Source organism: Lissotriton helveticus, chromosome 5_1 (assembly GCF_964261635.1).
Source record: "Lissotriton helveticus chromosome 5_1, aLisHel1.1, whole genome shotgun sequence".
Classification (NCBI taxonomy): Eukaryota; Metazoa; Chordata; class Amphibia; order Caudata; family Salamandridae; genus Lissotriton; species Lissotriton helveticus.
In genome coordinates, this window is record NC_136065.1 from 1,363,685,554 (window position 1) to 1,363,703,033 (window position 17,480).

At 47.3% G+C, this 17,480-nt stretch overlaps 1 protein-coding gene across 6 annotated transcripts in view; it reads left to right on the forward strand.

Annotated features, from left to right (window-relative positions):
• Window positions 1–17,480, forward strand: part of PACSIN1 (protein kinase C and casein kinase substrate in neurons 1) — a 388,443-nt gene that overhangs the window by 276,355 nt on the left and 94,608 nt on the right. For all 6 annotated transcript variants that reach the window (XR_013594889.1, XM_078644260.1, XM_078644264.1 and 3 more), the window contains exon 2: window positions 3,492–3,618. Coding sequence is in view for 5 of the 6 variants with exons in the window: in XM_078644260.1 (XP_078500386.1) it covers window positions 3,556–3,618 (63 nt within the window). In the remaining variant the exon portion in view is untranslated. The remainder of the gene's footprint in view (window positions 1–3,491; window positions 3,619–17,480) is intronic.

The following is a 17,480-nucleotide window of genomic DNA, read 5'->3' on the forward strand; positions in this document are numbered from 1 at the left end:
GTGTCATTATTGACGACTCATTGTCCATGCACCAACAAACAGTTAAGGTTACAGCGTTATGCTTTACTATCTTAAAATGGCTCAGTAAAATCTTATGGATGCTGCCAGTCACCACCCAAAAAACGTGGTCCATGCCCTTTTCACCTCAAGGCTCGATTACGGTAAAATTCTTTACCTTGGCTCAAACAAGGCCGTAACCCGCAGACTTCACCTAGTCCAGAATTCTGCAGCTAGACTTCTCTGCAGAATTCCCAGGGCCTCCCCTATTTCTGGACTTCTACGTGACCTACATTGGCTCAGGGTGGAGAACCGTATTAAGTTCAAAGCCCTGAGCTATATGTTCAAAATCAAGGCAGGTACGGCACCTCAGTACCTTCAATCACTTGTCCACCCCTATATTCCCTCCCGTCACCTGCGGTCTGAAACCATGGGCAACTTTGCTGTACCCAGGGTCAGACTTTCCAGGATAGGGCGTAGATCTTTTTCCTACCTCGGCCCAACCCTCTGGAAAACTCTGCCCCTCCTCATCCGCAAAGAAACTGGTTACACCCACTTTCTCAGAGCTCTTAAGACCTGGCTATTTGATCAATAATTCCATCCGACTGCCTTGCGATTTCTGCTCTCTATCTGCCCTGGCGCCGGGAAACCCTTTTGGGGTAGCTGTAGCGCCCTACAAATCCAATAAATAAATAAATGAATGGGTAGTGCATGATAGAACGCTCTTCTGGAGAAGCTAAGGCACAAGGTAGAGGTTTTGTGAAATTTAAATTGTTCTGATGCAAATTGCTTAATTTCTGGAATTTCGTGTTACAAAAAATTGCTGAGATTATGCCGTTATGCCACGTTGTATAATTGCATGCCTTTGAAGCTAAAGTTTAGCACAGATTTGCATGAATATCGCGAGTGGCCAGAACAAGAGTGGCTGTTGTACGTGCCACTTATGTTCTTTGTGCTATTTTTTCACCACCTTCCATAAAAAATTGATGCACGGACACATTCCGTGCTAAATTGTAGCGCTAAATGACAGATTTATATCTTGCATAATTGCATGTAATTTTGACATAATTTTCCTAAAATGACACATATGTGCACAAAAGCTAATTGCATGCATTTCACACATCCCTAATTTTAGCACCTCCTAAAGGTACGATGGTTGGTTTGTAATTTCAGGTCCACATGCACAGAGTTCCATATCCAAGCAGTTTAGAAACAAAAAGAACAGCTGCCAAAGTGGGTTTGCCGAGCTAGCGCTTGGAGCGACCATGTGCAGATGGCTACAGGACAAAGGATATAACAAACGTTTGTCGCTGCCATTATCTAAATGCACTGTCACACTTAGAGACTAATTAGCTGGAAAGAAGGAAATCACTCTGGCACTAAACCATCCACCAGATGAAATCTATATATCATGGGAATAATGTTAACATGTAAATTATGGAAAGTAATTCATAGGTAGGATATCATTCCTCTAAAACATGATCTTTGAAGCCAGTACGTTTTATGCAATACAATTAGGCATATGTGAATTATATATTTCATTGTACAAGGAACTAATGCCTGCGGCTGGACTGTGCCGCCATTTTATTTACCACCGGGATTATGCTGGAAGAGTCTCAGCTGACCAATGGAAACCTTAGACCTGACAGCCCATCCTCCATTGGGCTCCAAGGTCATAGTGACTGTTGCCCTTCCACGTTTAGAGTCAATACATGTCTATACCAGGGACCTTGACGTGAGGCACGGCAGTCCTCGCGAGCAAATCAATCAATTTTCCGGCGAGCAGAGTAAAAACAATATGGCGCCCACTCGGCATTTTCCTCAGGGTTAAACATCCCTGCCAAGTAGGTGAGGGTCTCTACATTGGGCAGTCCGCCGCTGGGGCATGGAGGATGGAGCTTTCGCTGACTCGGGATGCAAAGCGAGTCATCCATCCATTTTAAGATGTGTCCACAAATGTTAAGGATTGGGGATGAATGCCTGTCCTCGAGGCGAAGCTTCCCTCACTGAATAAACAGTCATGAGAAGGAAGAAAGAGGAGGTAACTAAGCCACGTGCCGATTATTTGGAGTAACCAATCCACATTGATGAACCAGATGCTTCAAACCCAGAGTTGGATTTGCGTAATATTTTCTTCCGGGCTTTCTTTCATTTCGCTTGTGTTAACCAGCACACCATCTGCAAAAACCCGTCAAAGGCAACGGGAAATTGCATATTTCTGAACCAAACTGACTATTTTTATTTGCTACAACATTTGAATAATAAAGGCTTTAACTAGTCAATTCATGGTAAATAAATGCCCTATTATGCGTCCAGAGCTAAAAACCTTTTGGTCGGAATTCTGTAGAATACCTATTTTGGATGTTGTCCTTAGGAAAGCCATACTCTAAAAAAATATATATTTTTACTAACTTCTTTTTTTTTTTTAACTAATTAGCACGTCAAATAGAAGACAATAACAGTATACATCCTTGTGGTATTGCACCGCCGGGGTGCGTAGTTATAAACAGTAATTCATTTGCAAACTCGATTCACATTAACCATTAATAATAATATAAATCATCCTTAATCTGCAAGGCGTGCGAGGATTGAATACTCTGGACGATAGGGTAAATTTGTTGCAGCATGCGCCTTTCTTAGATTCGCGTGCTTGCAGCTTCTGCCATCTAGTGGCAGCATCATGGGAGTGTTGAAAATTCAACAGTATTACATGTAGAGTTCAAATACTTCAAGCCCCGGTGAATGCTGGAGGGAGATGCCATAGTGGCAGCGCAATGAAGCCATGGCCTCTCACTTTACAGTAACAGCGACTGTGAGCAACCAGAGAACTCTAGACTTTCTGCTCTTCCAAGGGACAATGGGAGTGCTTGTTAGCAGTTTTATATGAATAACACGATTTGGTTGGAAATATTTAGAATTTTTAATTGCAAGTGGTACATATGTGACCATAACACTGTACATACTGTAAAGAGGCCAAGAATTGGATGAGCATGTAATGTGAACACTGTCATGGCACACTGACTCACACTGGCTTCAGCCTAAACTCCAGCGCTCTCAATCGTGCTGCCTTATGAACTATAACCAGAACTCACCCAGCCACCTAAATTCAATATAGCTCATATGAGCCACATAAGCACTGGAAAACCACACAGCTCAGCCTTCTTGATCATCTGAGATCTCTTGGCTTAGCAAATACTTAGTAAAGATAATTCCAAATACAGTATAAAATATCACTAAAGCAGAAAATGTTTATAAATGTTAACAAATTCTAAGCCGTTACATACAATATGCAATGTATATTCAGTAAAAGTGCCAAAAAACATGTGTCAAAGCCAATACGTTAAAAAGGCAAAACCTTTTGACATTGCCAGTGCTTGTTTGTTTCTGTGTCTCTGTTAGTAATCTATGATATGAATGTAATCATGCTACTGCCCAGTGATGCTACAACAGGGTGTCTGTCAATAACAGGGCTTCCATTTTGTGTCTCCGTTCAGTGTATGAGGACTGAAGCATCCCTGAGCCTCGGAGAGCGCAAATCCACCGCACACCAGAGGAACCATGTCCGGGTCCTACGAAGAGTCCGCTGCCTCAGCCGAAGAGACAACAGACAGCTTCTGGGAGGTAAGATGGCACTTCAACGCTCGAAAGGGTCACTGTGAGGTGGTCTGACTCTGTGAGAGCTATGTGTGGTACATGGGCCGCTTCGAATAATGTGCAGCAACGTCAAGGCCAAATTAGAGAACCAAAAACAGGCCTGGCAAACATGCTCAAACTAGCCCACTTCACTTTGCTCCTCTTGGCAACTCTCTCTTTCTATCCATCAATTCTGTCTCCCTCTTCTCCCTCTCTGATCGCTTTCTCTCGACCTCCCCCTATATCCCTCTCTTTCACTCTCCATCCTGAAGCTCCCCGTGCCTGCTGCAAGTAAGCACTGGAGTTGGGGAAAGTTGCAGAGGTGCAAGGAGTTCCCCTTGGCTTTTAAACCACCCTCCAATGTCTGCAGCCCACTGTGGAAATGCCCGGTGGATTAAAAGACCTGTCTGGCCCTGGGCAGTGTAGAACGGTAGCAGGAATAATGTGGAGGGGTTCAAGGATAAGAGAGGAGCTTTGAATGATGGGAAGGGTGATCCGAATCAGGAGAGTTACTTAAAATAAGCCTTTGCAATGTAATAGATCTTGCATTTAGGAGAGTTAGAGCTATTGGCATTGTAAATGACAATGCTTTTTATTTATGTGTTGTTTTTAAAACTGATAAATAAAAGGCATTTTCATTTAAAATGCCAATAGCTTAAACTCTTGCAAATGCGAGATCTATTGCATTGCAAATGCGGTTGTGTAAAAAATAATAATAAATAAAACGTTGGGAGCGAGCATATCCTGTCTGCAACCATAGACAGGACAAAGCTATTTGAGAAAATAGTGCTGAAGGCTCTAATTAAAGCCTACCGAGTAACAATACACATACCAGGGGGGTCGCCATGGGAGGTTACAAAATGAGACCAGGCGGTACTAAGTAGGAACTACTAAGGCTATTGACCAATGAACAGTCACAGTTTACAGTGAACAATGACATAAGCCAATGAAAAATATGGGCGGAGAGTGGGCGTAGCTTCAAGGACCTACCTGAATACAGCATGTCTCACAGAGAAGCACATGCGCTGCCCAGGCTCGACCTAAAAACGGGAAGCCAAGAGTAAGGAGAACTTCTTAGAATAATAGGGAGTGAGAGAGAGGAGATCTATTTAAAATAACGGAGGAAGAATGAGAAGGTCTAATATCATTGTATGTTTGTTTACGTAAATCCCTTTTAGGTGTCTTGCAACGGCATGAAAACACATAACTTGTATATGTGTAAGTGGTAAACAAATAAACAGCAGAAGTATTCAAAAGAGTATACAATTTAAAGAATGAGTGATAAGAGCAACACTAACCACAGTAACAATGAGCCAAAACAAAACACAATTACAACCCCACCGTTAGCAATAATTAAATGACGGATTCAAGGATCATATTCATTTAAAAAGCAGCCTCAATTAGCCAACAATATCAGTACGGAAAGAGCCAAACGTGCAGCATTTTCGTAAGCCCAGTAATGATTCAGCCTCACTTTCGTGGCATGAGAAGATGTTCCACACATTAGGGACTCAGACAATCTCTCTCAGGGCTCGAGTAGGGGTACCACGCGGGTGGACGGCGTCCCCCCACTTATTTTAATTTATTTTACTGGGTGGACACCATCTCCCCTGCAAAGATGCCCTTGCTGAGGAATAAAGTGTATTCTTGCCATTAACTGCATGCAAATATATAACCAATATAAAGACGGAGAGAGAACGCCCCGTGGTCCTACCTATGACTGTTCCCGATAGAAGCTGTAGCTACGAGCATAGCAAGCACATGGGAAGCTATTCACAAAAAACGCTACATACCCTCCCCACCCTCAAGCCTGGAAAGGGCTCTTTGAACAGCCTACAGGTACGGCTTTTTACGTTTTTAACTGACTCACTAATGTGACAGGCGTAGGTAACGTATGTAATGCCATGTTAACAGAGATGTGTATAGGACTCCTCAAATAACATTGCAAGAGTTGATTCTACACCCTGCAAAAAACCCTTGGGTCCACAGTGCTAGGCTGCCTGTGAAATTACATAAACATCTTTTGTTTTTTATTCTTGTTCAAAATGCATTTTCAAATCAAGGCTCTCTTTCTTCAACATATGTGTACTGCACTATAGGATTACTTTACATATATGTGTTTTGGAAGTGCAGATATGTGTGAAAGGAGTGCTCTAATGTTTACCTTTCGTGGCGTCACTTCCGGTCGTGACGTCACTCCATGTCTTTGAGCGTCCCCCCACTTCTTTATTTAGGACTTGTGCCCTGATCTCTCTCCTCTTGACCTTTTACCTAAGAAGTCTCAGTCAATTTATTCGGAGTGTTTCAAAATTTATCTCGGCTCTTACAAGTTTGATCAGACTGAATTATGCAGTGGCATACCCTGACACAAGTTAAACACCAGCCTGGCATAGGGCATAATACACACGCAGTGCCCTCTCTTAAGTGTGAGGCCTACTGCATGAAACTTGTTTGCATAATCTAGGACCCATGGAGATTCTCTTATACAGATTACATAATTCTTCTCCCCTGCATGGACATCTCTAATTGCTACCACAGATTCTGGGGCTTAAAAGAGAAACCTCAAGAAATTGGAACTTGTTTGCATGTTCCAAACACAAACGAACGCCCTTGAGATCCTACAACACCACAGATGAGACACTTGGAATCAGTAATGTTCATTTGCAGATGCACAGGTTCAAAAAGACTCCCATTTAAACGGTATGATAGAGATTTTCAGTGCAGCTGCAACTACACCTCCACTTTCAGGACTCGTTTGCTCCAACTAAACTAATGATGCTGGAATATTGGGGTGACGAGGTGGGGACAGGGTGGGAAGGCGGCTTTGAGTAATGGGAGGAGCTGGAATGGAGGAGGGCTGCTTATAATAAGGAGGAGGGGCTCAGCATGAAGAGGGTTGCTTGGAATAATGGGGATGGCCACAGATTGAGGAGGTGTGCTTAGAATGATAGGTACATCCTCAGATTGAGGAAGACTCTCAGAATAATGGGAATTTTCTCAAATTGAGTATGGATGCCTACTAATGGAGACATCTAGAATTGAGGAGGGATGTTTAGAATAATAAGGATTGCCCCGGATTGAGGAGGGATGCTTAAAATAATGGAGATGGCCCCGGATTGAGGAGGGATGTTTAGAGTAATAAGGATTGCCCCGGATTGAGGAGGGATGCTTAAAATAATGGAGATGGCCCCGGATTGAGGAGGGATGTTTAGAATAATAAAGATTGCCCAGGATTGAGGAGGGATGTTTAGAATAATGAGGATGGCCCCGGATTGAGGAGGGATGTTTATAATAATAAGGATGGCCCCGGATTGAGGAGGGATGCTTAGAATAACGGGGAGGGCCCCGGATTGTGGAGGGATGCTTAGAATAATAGGTACGTCCTCGGATTGAGGGGGGACTCTGAGAACAATGGGAATGGGTTCTAATTGACTATGGATACTTACAATAACGAGGACCTCTCGAATTGAGTGAGGCAGGATGTTTAGAATAATAAAGAGGGCCCCGGATTAATGAGGAGGGATGTTTAGAATAATAAGGATGGCTCCGGATTGAGGAGGGATGCTTAGAATAATGGGGTTGGCCCGGGATGGAGGAGGGGTGCTTAGAATAATAGGTACATCCTCAGATTGAGGAGGATTCTCAGAATAATGGTAATTTTCTAAAATTGAGTATGGATACTTACAATAACGGAGACATCTAGGATTGCGGAGCGATGTTTAGAATAATAAGGATTGCCCTGGATTGAGGAGGGATGTTTAGAATAATGAGGATGGCCACGGATTGCGGGGAGATGCTTAGAATAATGGAGATGGCCCCGGATTGAGGAGGGATGTTTAGAGTAATAAGGATTGCCCTGGAATAAGGAGGGATGTTTAGAATGATGGAGATGGTCCCGGATTGAAGAGGGATGCTTAGAATAATTGAGATGGCCCCGATTTGAGGAGGGATGTTTAGAATAATAAGGATGGCCCCGGATTGAGGAGGGATGCTTAGAATAATGGAGATGGTCCCGGATTGAGGAGTGATGCTTAGAATATTTGAGATGGCCCCGGATTGAGGAGAGATGTTTAGAATAATAAGGGTTGCCCAGGATTGAGGAGGGATATTTAGAATAATAAGGATTGCCCCGGATTGAGGAGGGATATTTAGAATAATAAGGATGGCCCCGGATTGAGGGGGATGCTTAGAATAACGGCAATGGCCCCGGATTGAGAAGTGATGCTTAGAATAACGGGGATGGCCCCAGATTGAGGAGCAGTGGCAGTGCGTCCATTAGGGCGCTGGGGCGTTGCCCCACAAGCCGCCTGCGCCTGCAGTTTCCCTCGGCGTCTCTGAACTTAAGCAAACTCCCAGTTTACTTGAGTTCAGAGACACTGAGTGAGAATTAGCTGACAATCATGGCAGTCAGCATGACGTCAGACCGCCCACCCCCTTCAGAGTCTGAAGGGGGTGGGCGGTCCGGCGTCATGTTGACTGACATGCATTTTCAGAGTGAAGACCAGGGGCAGGCAGCAGCACAAAAGTGCGCATGACTGGTGAAGATCGGCACATTTTTCTGATCAGCCCAGTCATGCGCACTAGTGCCTGCTCAGGGTGGCGGCTGCGCATTAGGAGACGGAGGGTTGAACAAAGGCTCAAACCTTGCTCTCCTAATGGGCAGGTGGGTGCAGAATATCCCCGCTAAGCCAACCCTGGCACTGCTGTTGGCTGAGAGGGGTTGCCAGCAGTGACGAGGCTGTTCCTGTAGGCGCCAACGGGATCCCGGAGCAGAGGCGGTGCGGACCCTGTAAGTTTTTATTTTATTTTAAAACTCCCTCCGCGCAACAACCCCTCCCCTCCCCCCCCCCGGTCCCCCCCCCCCCCGCGAATATTGCGAGCCGGGACTGCTCACAAGGTTTGCATTTAAGAGGTCCGAGGTCTCCTCTTCACTATAAAAGACTCTGAGCAGTGGCGGTGCGTCCATTAGGGGCGTTGGGGCGTTGCCCCACTAGCCTGGACGACCGCCGACCGCACTGCCAACATGTGAATAAATAAGTATTTATTTTATGTAAAATTAAAAATTGAATGGGAGCCGGGCGCACTAAGGCCCTGGGAGAAGCCCGACAGGATCGGGCATCCATAAGGAAGTGGGCCGCGGTGGGAGGCGGGGCTGCGGCAGAGATTGACAGCCAGGCAGGCAGAGGGGTGACAGAGTTATACCGCGCATGTAAAATGTCGGAGTAGTCCAGATTTTGACTGGCTCGCGCACGCGCACATTTGAGACCTCCCCCCCCCCACCACTACTGGACATAGGCATGGACCGGGGCCCCGGGTCTGAAAATGGGCAGATAGCACTCTGCTCGTAAGCCAATCCTGGCGCAGTGGCGCTGCTAACGCTGCGCCAGGATTGGTTGCTGGCCTGCTGCAACAGGATGGTGCCGCGCGTGGGTGTTGGCTGCTGTGAGCCATTGTCGTCGGTGATTGGCCATTCCACGACGTCACTGCGTGTGCTGGAATCATGCCAAGACATCAACAACAGTAAGTGAAAGTGGAAGTAGTCGACTCGAGGATCATGATGAGTCATAGTGAGAGAGACTACTCATTGTTGTTGTCGGACTCGTCGTGACCAATACTGCATGTGTGTATGTCACTGTGCTGCCTGCTGCCTGCCTGGACCGACCTAGTCGTGTGACATCGAGTAGCACGACCGGACCGCGACCCCCCACCCACGTAAGTTATGTGACCAATCCATCATTACGTTACAGTTATTATGGTCTTGGTCATTACTAGTAGCTGTAATCAAAGAGAAAGACCTCATAATTTATGCATGCAGGCCAGGGTGTGTGCAGGCCAGGCGTCGTGCTGTAATTGGTGGTGGCGGTGCATTGTGGATGGGATGCTGGGAGCACGGAGCAATCTTAGGCCGCTGTGCCAGCATGCAACTACACTACAGCATTGCTGCTGAGGCCTTTTCACTTCAGCGAGGCCCCGGGTGTGCCGTGGCACGGTGCACCCATCTACAAGCAAAAAAATACACTTTTGATCCCCTGAGTTCTTCTCTGTCTCTAGTAGTGCTGCGCAACAGCTCTCTAGCTATGAAAGTAAGGGTGCGCTCTCAACAGACAGCTCTACTTTCTTTACTTTCAGTCTGGCAGTGCTCTCCACCCCGGACTTAGCTTGAAAAGGAAAGCCAGAAACAGGGGACGACGACACTGTCGGTGGGTCTGCAGGGACTGCGCCCCCTCACTGTTCCAAGCACAGCGGGCATAAATGTATAGGTTTGATATCGGAAAATTCAAATTACCTTAAGCGGCCATCATGGGGAAACATACAGTGATACTCCCCCTTCGCCGTGCCACTACAAGTGTAGACATCATGGTGGAAACCGCTGTTAACATAGTTGCTAATAAAATTTACCGAACCGAGAGGCGTTTATCTCTTGGAGTTGAGACACCCCAGGCTGGTTCCATGACAGGGGCGGACCCGGTAGACCCTGCTCTCCCCCCTTCACTCAGTAATGCGTGGGCCACCAATCTGACTACCTCACTGTCCATAGAACACTAACGTCTTACTTATTTATGCGATTTTATATAGCGCAAACTTTACCCGAAGGTGTCAGAGCGCTTTACATAAGAACCAGTTGAAAAACATAAGGATTTAAAGGTCGGTACCTCAGGTCAGGTGGCAGTAGTACCTGCCTACCTATGCATGGGTTATGGGCTGGGTCGGTGATGTATGCCTAACAACGGGCACTGGAGCTTCGAAGAAATCGAGACCTTTCACAAGGAATGAAAACCTGGCTTTCTCTTAGACATGTCCTCAGAGGTGTGTGTGATATTTTTAATAGAAAACGGTGGCAAACATTTGCCAGGATCTGGACTAAAGTGCAAAAACATACAAGTCAAAACTGGAGTATGTGGTGCTTTCATGCAAATATGATTTTAAAATCATATCTTCAGAGTATGTGACCCTGAGTGCAGCCCGTGTTATGACGCCCATGCTAACTCTTCTGGCCTCGGTGATTGGTCCGCATATAGTGTGTAGGGGCTGTCGCTGAATGTGATTGGAGTGTAGGGGGAGGGTAGTTGTCACTGATGGTGGAAGGGAGGCGACAAGAGCTACTTGAGATTGATGGTGGTGGGTCTCTAAAGAAGGTGACTGGAGGAAATCCTTTCAGTTGCGTGACACAAACTAAAGCATCCCCTACCCGCAAAATGTGAAGGGGGCCCTCACTCGTCCATATGTCACAAATATTCATTAACTTTGGGCTGAATGTGGTCCCCGAAGGGTTGCCCCCCCCACCCCTGCGCTGTAGGGGCCCGCCCTACGCCTGTGAGCATTTGTGGTTCGTTGGGGTCGCAGGGGCTGGGGCAGCCAGGGGAAGAGTTCTGGTGCGGTGGTGGAAGGGCAAGGGACGCTGCAAGGCGCAGCAACTGGGCTTTCTGTAGTCTGTGGCTAGCAATCAGGCAGGAGGCTGGCGTGCAGGCGTATATATTCCAAGCAGAAAAGAAGGTTAAAATGTGTGCGGAAAAATCTGCACGTGGCCGTTTAGTGGACACAATCTGCACGTGGCCGTTCAGTGGACAATCGTCTGATCCAAGGCCCAGCCCCAGGCGCACAGCAGCCTCGATCCAGTTATGTCACTGTGTGCAGTCCATGGAGCCACATTGAGTGGTGGGGAGATCCCTTGGAGCTTCCGGCTGCAGGTGTTAGCAGCACGTGACAGTGTAACTCTTCAAGTGCACCCCTCCTTTTCACCCGATGCCACATGCGCCCCCGGGTCACGTCTGGTCCACACCCCTGCTCACACCTGGTCCACTGCTCTCTCGGGCCGGCCCACTCACTCACTCTCCTCTGGCCGGGGACCACAGCTTGTGCGCTTGCCTCCTGGCAAGAGACGTCGGCCACGGCAGTGCTTTAAATGGGAAAAAATAAGTGCAGGTACTCATTAATATGAGCTAGAGGTGTGACAAGTGGGCGGGGCTAGGGGCGGGGCTAAGAGCAACATATGATGATACATAATGAATTCTGTACCAATTGCAGGCACTATAAAAACACATGAAAAATATGTGTATGTAAACGAAACCGGTTAACTCGTTACACAAAATGAAATCCAAACAGGATGATATGTGAACAGTTCCTCGTTTTGTAATATTTGCTGCTTTTTAATGCCATACTGCTTTTTTGTTGTTGTTTGGCACAATACTATCAACTCTCAGGCATACACACACACACACACGCGCACCCACACACGCACACACGCACACACTCACATACACACTCACATACACACTCACACTCACTCACACTCACTCACATTCACTCACACTCACTCACACACACTCACACACACTCACATTCACTCACACACACTCACACACACTCCCTCTAAAATCTCCTGAGTGTCTTGATTCTCTCCCTCTTTCCCTCACTTTTCTCTCACAGAAAAACAGGCACACACAAGTCGGCAAGCACACAGACATAAGCAAACACTCACAAAAAGTCTCAGGTGGGATTAAACAATGTAAAAAGAGGCACACAATGTAATATCATCAGGGAGAGAACGATAAGTGAAAAGCACAACAATCAATTAAAAAGTACAAAATTTTGTTTATTATTAAGTATATATACTCAGGTGGGATTAAAGCCATTTTAAACTCCTTACCTCCCATGACTTTCTAAATTGCTGCTGTCCATGTTCTGCCTCCATACCTCTGTTTGCCCAAATGCACACAATAGTGGGAATGTGATTAACAGCACACGGCCTAAATGGGCCCTCCACTGTCAATACTGTGTGATGGTGAACACAGTGACATCATGCAAATGATCCCACGCTGAATAGTTAAACAGCGGTTTTGTGCAGGACTATAGAAGCGCCGTGGCTGTCAAATAGGTTCCAACCATGGCAGCCTAGTGCTCACCAGCACTAGCAGCCAGTGAGCCTACCTTTCATGAGTATTGGTACTCTCCTCAGCTGTAGAGACGTGCTACTACACATTTAAAACAATGCCACTGCCCTTTTCCCTACGACCAGGCTCTTCCTGGTTCCATGCCTTTACATAGGCATGTCCTCTCCATTCGCCTCTCATCTTTACCCAGCCTCTAAGCTTATCTCCCTAGTTCTGCTTCTCTTCTTCCCACCTTTTGCTCACTCTCTCCACAAGTCTTCAATTTCCTCACTGTTTATTTCCCTACTTGTCTCCTTTTCTCCCCTCCATTCTCTACTCATCCCCTAAGTTTGCCATCTGGCCAGTATTTTGTTCTGCAGTGTGTGTGTGTCTGTGTGCAATTGTCTGTGTGCGTCTGGGTGTGTGTGTGGGTGTGCGTGTGTCTGGGTGTGCGTATGTCTGGGTGTGTGTGTGCGTGTGTGTGTCTGCGTGTGTGTGTCTGCGTCTGTGTGTCTGTGTGTGTGGGTGTGTCTGTCCGTCTGTATCTATGTATGGGTGGATGACAGCACGACATGATGACGTCACTGAATTATACCAATTACTTTATAACCGGGATCACATTTAAAACTATTAGCCATGGGAGATGGGATGCGCAAACATGGAAGATGACAGCACGACATGATGACGTCACGGAATTATTCAAATTACTTTATTAACAAGACGTATCCACGGGACGGGCCAAACGGGATAAACATTTCAACTGTAAATAATTATCATGGGAGGGCACGAACACGGAAGAAAGCACTTGGATTATGCAAATAGAATGCACATTGGAAATATTAGCCATGGGAGATGGGATGCTCAAACACGGAAGATGACAGCACGACATGATGACGTCACGGAATCATGCCAATTACTTTATAACCGGGATCACATTTAAAACTATTAGCCATGGGAGATGGGATGCACATTTTAAAATATTAGCCATGGGAGATGGGATGCACAAACGCGGAAGATGACAGCACGACATGATGATGTCACTGAATTATTCAAATTACATATTAACAAGATGTATCCACGGGACGGGGCCAAACGGGATAAAAATTTCAACTGTAGATAATTATCATGGGGGGGGCACGAACACGGAAGAAGGCACTTGGATTATGCTAATTACTTTATTAACAAGACATATCCACGGGACGTGCCAGACATCATATGCATATGCAAACGGGATAAAAAATGTAAACTATAGATGATTATCATGGGGGTGGCACGGACACGGAAGAAGGCACTTGCATTATGCAAATTACTTTATTAACACAGTGATTAATGTTGGGGGGGCTCACAAAGAGAAGCAGCTCCTGTCCTGAACAAGAAAATGCAAAGAAAACCGGCTTTGGCTGTCTTTCTGAACCCATTTACACACCTGATTGAGAGGGGCGGGGGTGAGGCTAAAGCACTTTCAGCTGTACTGTCGTTGCGCATGTGATCAACAGGGAAGGGTCTGTCTAGACCCTGCACTGTTAATCACAGCGTGACGCAAGACAAGCCCTATCTGACCCCTGCTGTCTCAGGCCATTCACATGGGCGCTGCTGGAATCACCAGCAGGGACTCTGTAAGAGGCTTGCTTGGCCCCCTTACAACTCCTGAGAAGCATGGCGTCATCTATCCATATTTTTATAAAAAGAAAAAGAAAGAAGACTCTACGGTCACTTGTATGGTCCCCTGTTGTCCGGGGTGTGGTATATCCTCCCAATGCAAACTCTCCTCTACAAACCAACCCCTGCAGCGGTGGGTAGGTGGCAAAACCATGAGTGCCCCAGCCTCAGGGACTCCAGTCACAGGTACGCACACACTCATACAACACTCACACAAACACCAAAATAAACACACAGGCAGACAGTCACAGTGGGACCCCAATGGGACGCTCACAGCCCCATTAAAGAAAGGGCAGCGCCATTAAAAATTATCCACCGTTAACGCCTTAATCCTGGCATTGTGAGATTGAGAACAGATTACTATAGGAATAAGTTGCAATGTCGTGAGTCTTCCTTTTGCACTGGAATGCCAGTGTAAACAACAGGACAAGCATTGGCATAGCCTACAGTTCGCGCCTTTGGGGCCTTATAAATGTTTAGCCATGCAACACTTGCTGTTGCACCAAGGATATTGTTAATGTTTTTCCGAGAGAGAGATCAGAGTTTTGTCTAATGGAAGTCTTGACTCATGGAAAGGTAGCACAGAAGGTTAATGTGCCTGCTGCAAAGAACATGTACCTGATGCAGAGCACAAAATGCTGCAAAACTGGCTTACGCTGTGCTGCCTGGCTATCGTAGCACTGCTCTGCTGCCCTGAAATTGATAGCGCTTCACTGTGCCTGCTCGCATTGAATGTGTAGAGTGCCTTTATTGCCTGGAAATCGTAGCGCTCGCATTACCTGATTGTCTTAATTACTTGTGCCCCATTTCGTTAGTGCCTCTCTGCCCACAGCGTAATTTATTTATTTAATTCCCCCAACCGGTTTTGTTTCTGCCGCCATTCTTGTTGTTGTTGTGCACGGAGCCCGCCCTCTCCACCACGCACCCTTCTCCCAGCTGCTCCTCCCTCGCCCCTCCCCTTCCACTATCCACATATGACAGATGCATTCGCGCGCAGCGTTCACGGGCAGCGGTCGCGCCCCATGCGCGCCGAAGGTGCGCCAAAGGTAAGCCCGTCTACGCCCGTCGCGCCTGGACCGCGCCCAGCGCCAGACCCCCTCGTCCCCGCAAACTGCACTCCTCCCGCATAACATATGACGCCGCCACCCTCTTAGCCCTTAACCCCGTACGCTCACCACAATGCCACAAAGCTGCCCCAGGACGTACCCACGGTCCCTTCGCCTGCCACTCCTGCAAGTTCGCCTGCATCAAGACCCACACCAAATCCATGACCTCCAAACACAGCTCCGACTCTAACCACCTGAAGTGCATCCTGCTGAACACCCGCTCGGTTCACAGACACGCCACTGAACTCTGGGACCTACTCGACACTGCGTCACCGGACATCGCCTTCCTTACAGAAACCTGGATGAACGCATCATCAGCACCCGACATCGCCATAGCCATCCCGGACGCTTACAAGATCATCCGAAAAGACCGCACCAACCAAACAGGAGGAGGCATCGCCATCGTCCATAAGAACACCATCAGAATCACGACCAGCACCGACGATAACCTTGCAACCGCCGAACACCTCCACTTCCAGATCCACACCGACCCCAGGACCACACTTAGAGGCACCCTCATCTACAGACCACCAGGAACCCGTAAACAATTCAGCGAAGACATCACTGATTTCATCAGCCCACATGCCCTCCCCTCCGAGAACTACATTCTACTGGGTGACCTCAACTTCCACCTGGAAAAGAAAAATGACTGCAACACCACCACCCTTCTGGAAAACCTGGCCAATCTCGGACTCAAACAACTCGTTGACACCCCCACCCATGTAGCCGGACATACGCTCGACTCTATCTTCACCTCCTGCAAACACATCTCCTTCGATCACACCACAGCTCTCCATTGGACGGACCACAGCTGTGTTCACTTCAGCTTCAAAATTACCACATTCCACAACCCCCCACAACCTATTCCTCGAAGAAACTGGAACAAAATCACCACCGACCAACTCCTCACATCGCTCAACCAAAACCCTCCCACCCTCTCATCGGACCCAAACGAAGCTGCCACCAAACTCAAACAATGGATCACTCACAACATTGACGAACTAGCACCCTTGAAAAACCACCAAACCAAACAGGGTAGCAAAAAGGCCCCCTGGTTCAACGATGACCTTAAGAAATCCAAGAAACTATGCCGTACTCTCGAGAAAACATGGAGAAAAAACCCAACCACTGACAACCTGACCACCTTCAAGACAGCCACCCGCAAACACCACCAATTGATCCGATCCACCAAGAAATCAGCATTTAAGGATCGACTCGACAACAACGCCCATAACAGCAAGGAACTTTTCAACATTGTCAAAGAATTTACCAACCCCACCGCAGCCTCAAACGACATTACTCCCTCCCAAGACCTCTACGATTCATTATCCTCTTTCTTCTACAACAAAATCGCCGACATACATAACAGCTTTAAGAACATTTCCAAAGAACAGTCCACTCCACCCACCTCCGAACCTAAACCGCTCTATAGCAACCTTAGCGCCTGGAACCCAACCTCCACTGAAGACACCATCCGCCTAATGAACTCCATCCATTCAGGTTCGCCAACCGACCCCTGTCCCCACCACATCTTCAACAAAGCAGACTCCATCATAGCACCCCATCTCCGTGATGTCATCAACGGCTCCTTCAACTCCGCTACCTTCCCAGAAAGCTGGAAACACGCCAAACTCAGAGCTCTCCTGAAGAAACCCACAGCAGACCCCTCGGAACTTAAGAACTACCGCCCCATCTCACTCCTCCCATTTCCTGCCAAAGTCATTGAGAAAGCCGTCAATAGCCAGCTCGCCGCTTTCCTTGAATCCAACAACTCCCTCGACTCCTCACAGTCCGGCTTTCGAGCCAAACACAGCACCGAAACCGCCCTCATTGCAGCGACAGACGACATCCGATCGCTACTGGACAACGGAGAAACAGTGGCCCTCATCCTACTCGACCTCTCCGCCGCCTTCGACACAGTCTGTCATAGCACCCTCATACAACGCCTCAGCAACGTCGGAATACAAGTAAAAGCCTTGGACTGGATCATCTCATTCCTCGCCGGGAGAACCCAGAGAGTCCGACTCCCCCCCATTCAAATCAGAGGCCACCGAAGTCATCTGCGGAGTACCACAAAGATCATCACTCAGTCCCACCCTCTTCAACGTTTACATGAGCCCCCTCGCATCCATCGCGCAAGAACACAACCTCAACATCATCTCCTACGCTGACGAAACCCAGCTGATCCTCTCCCTCACCAAAGACCCAAACACCG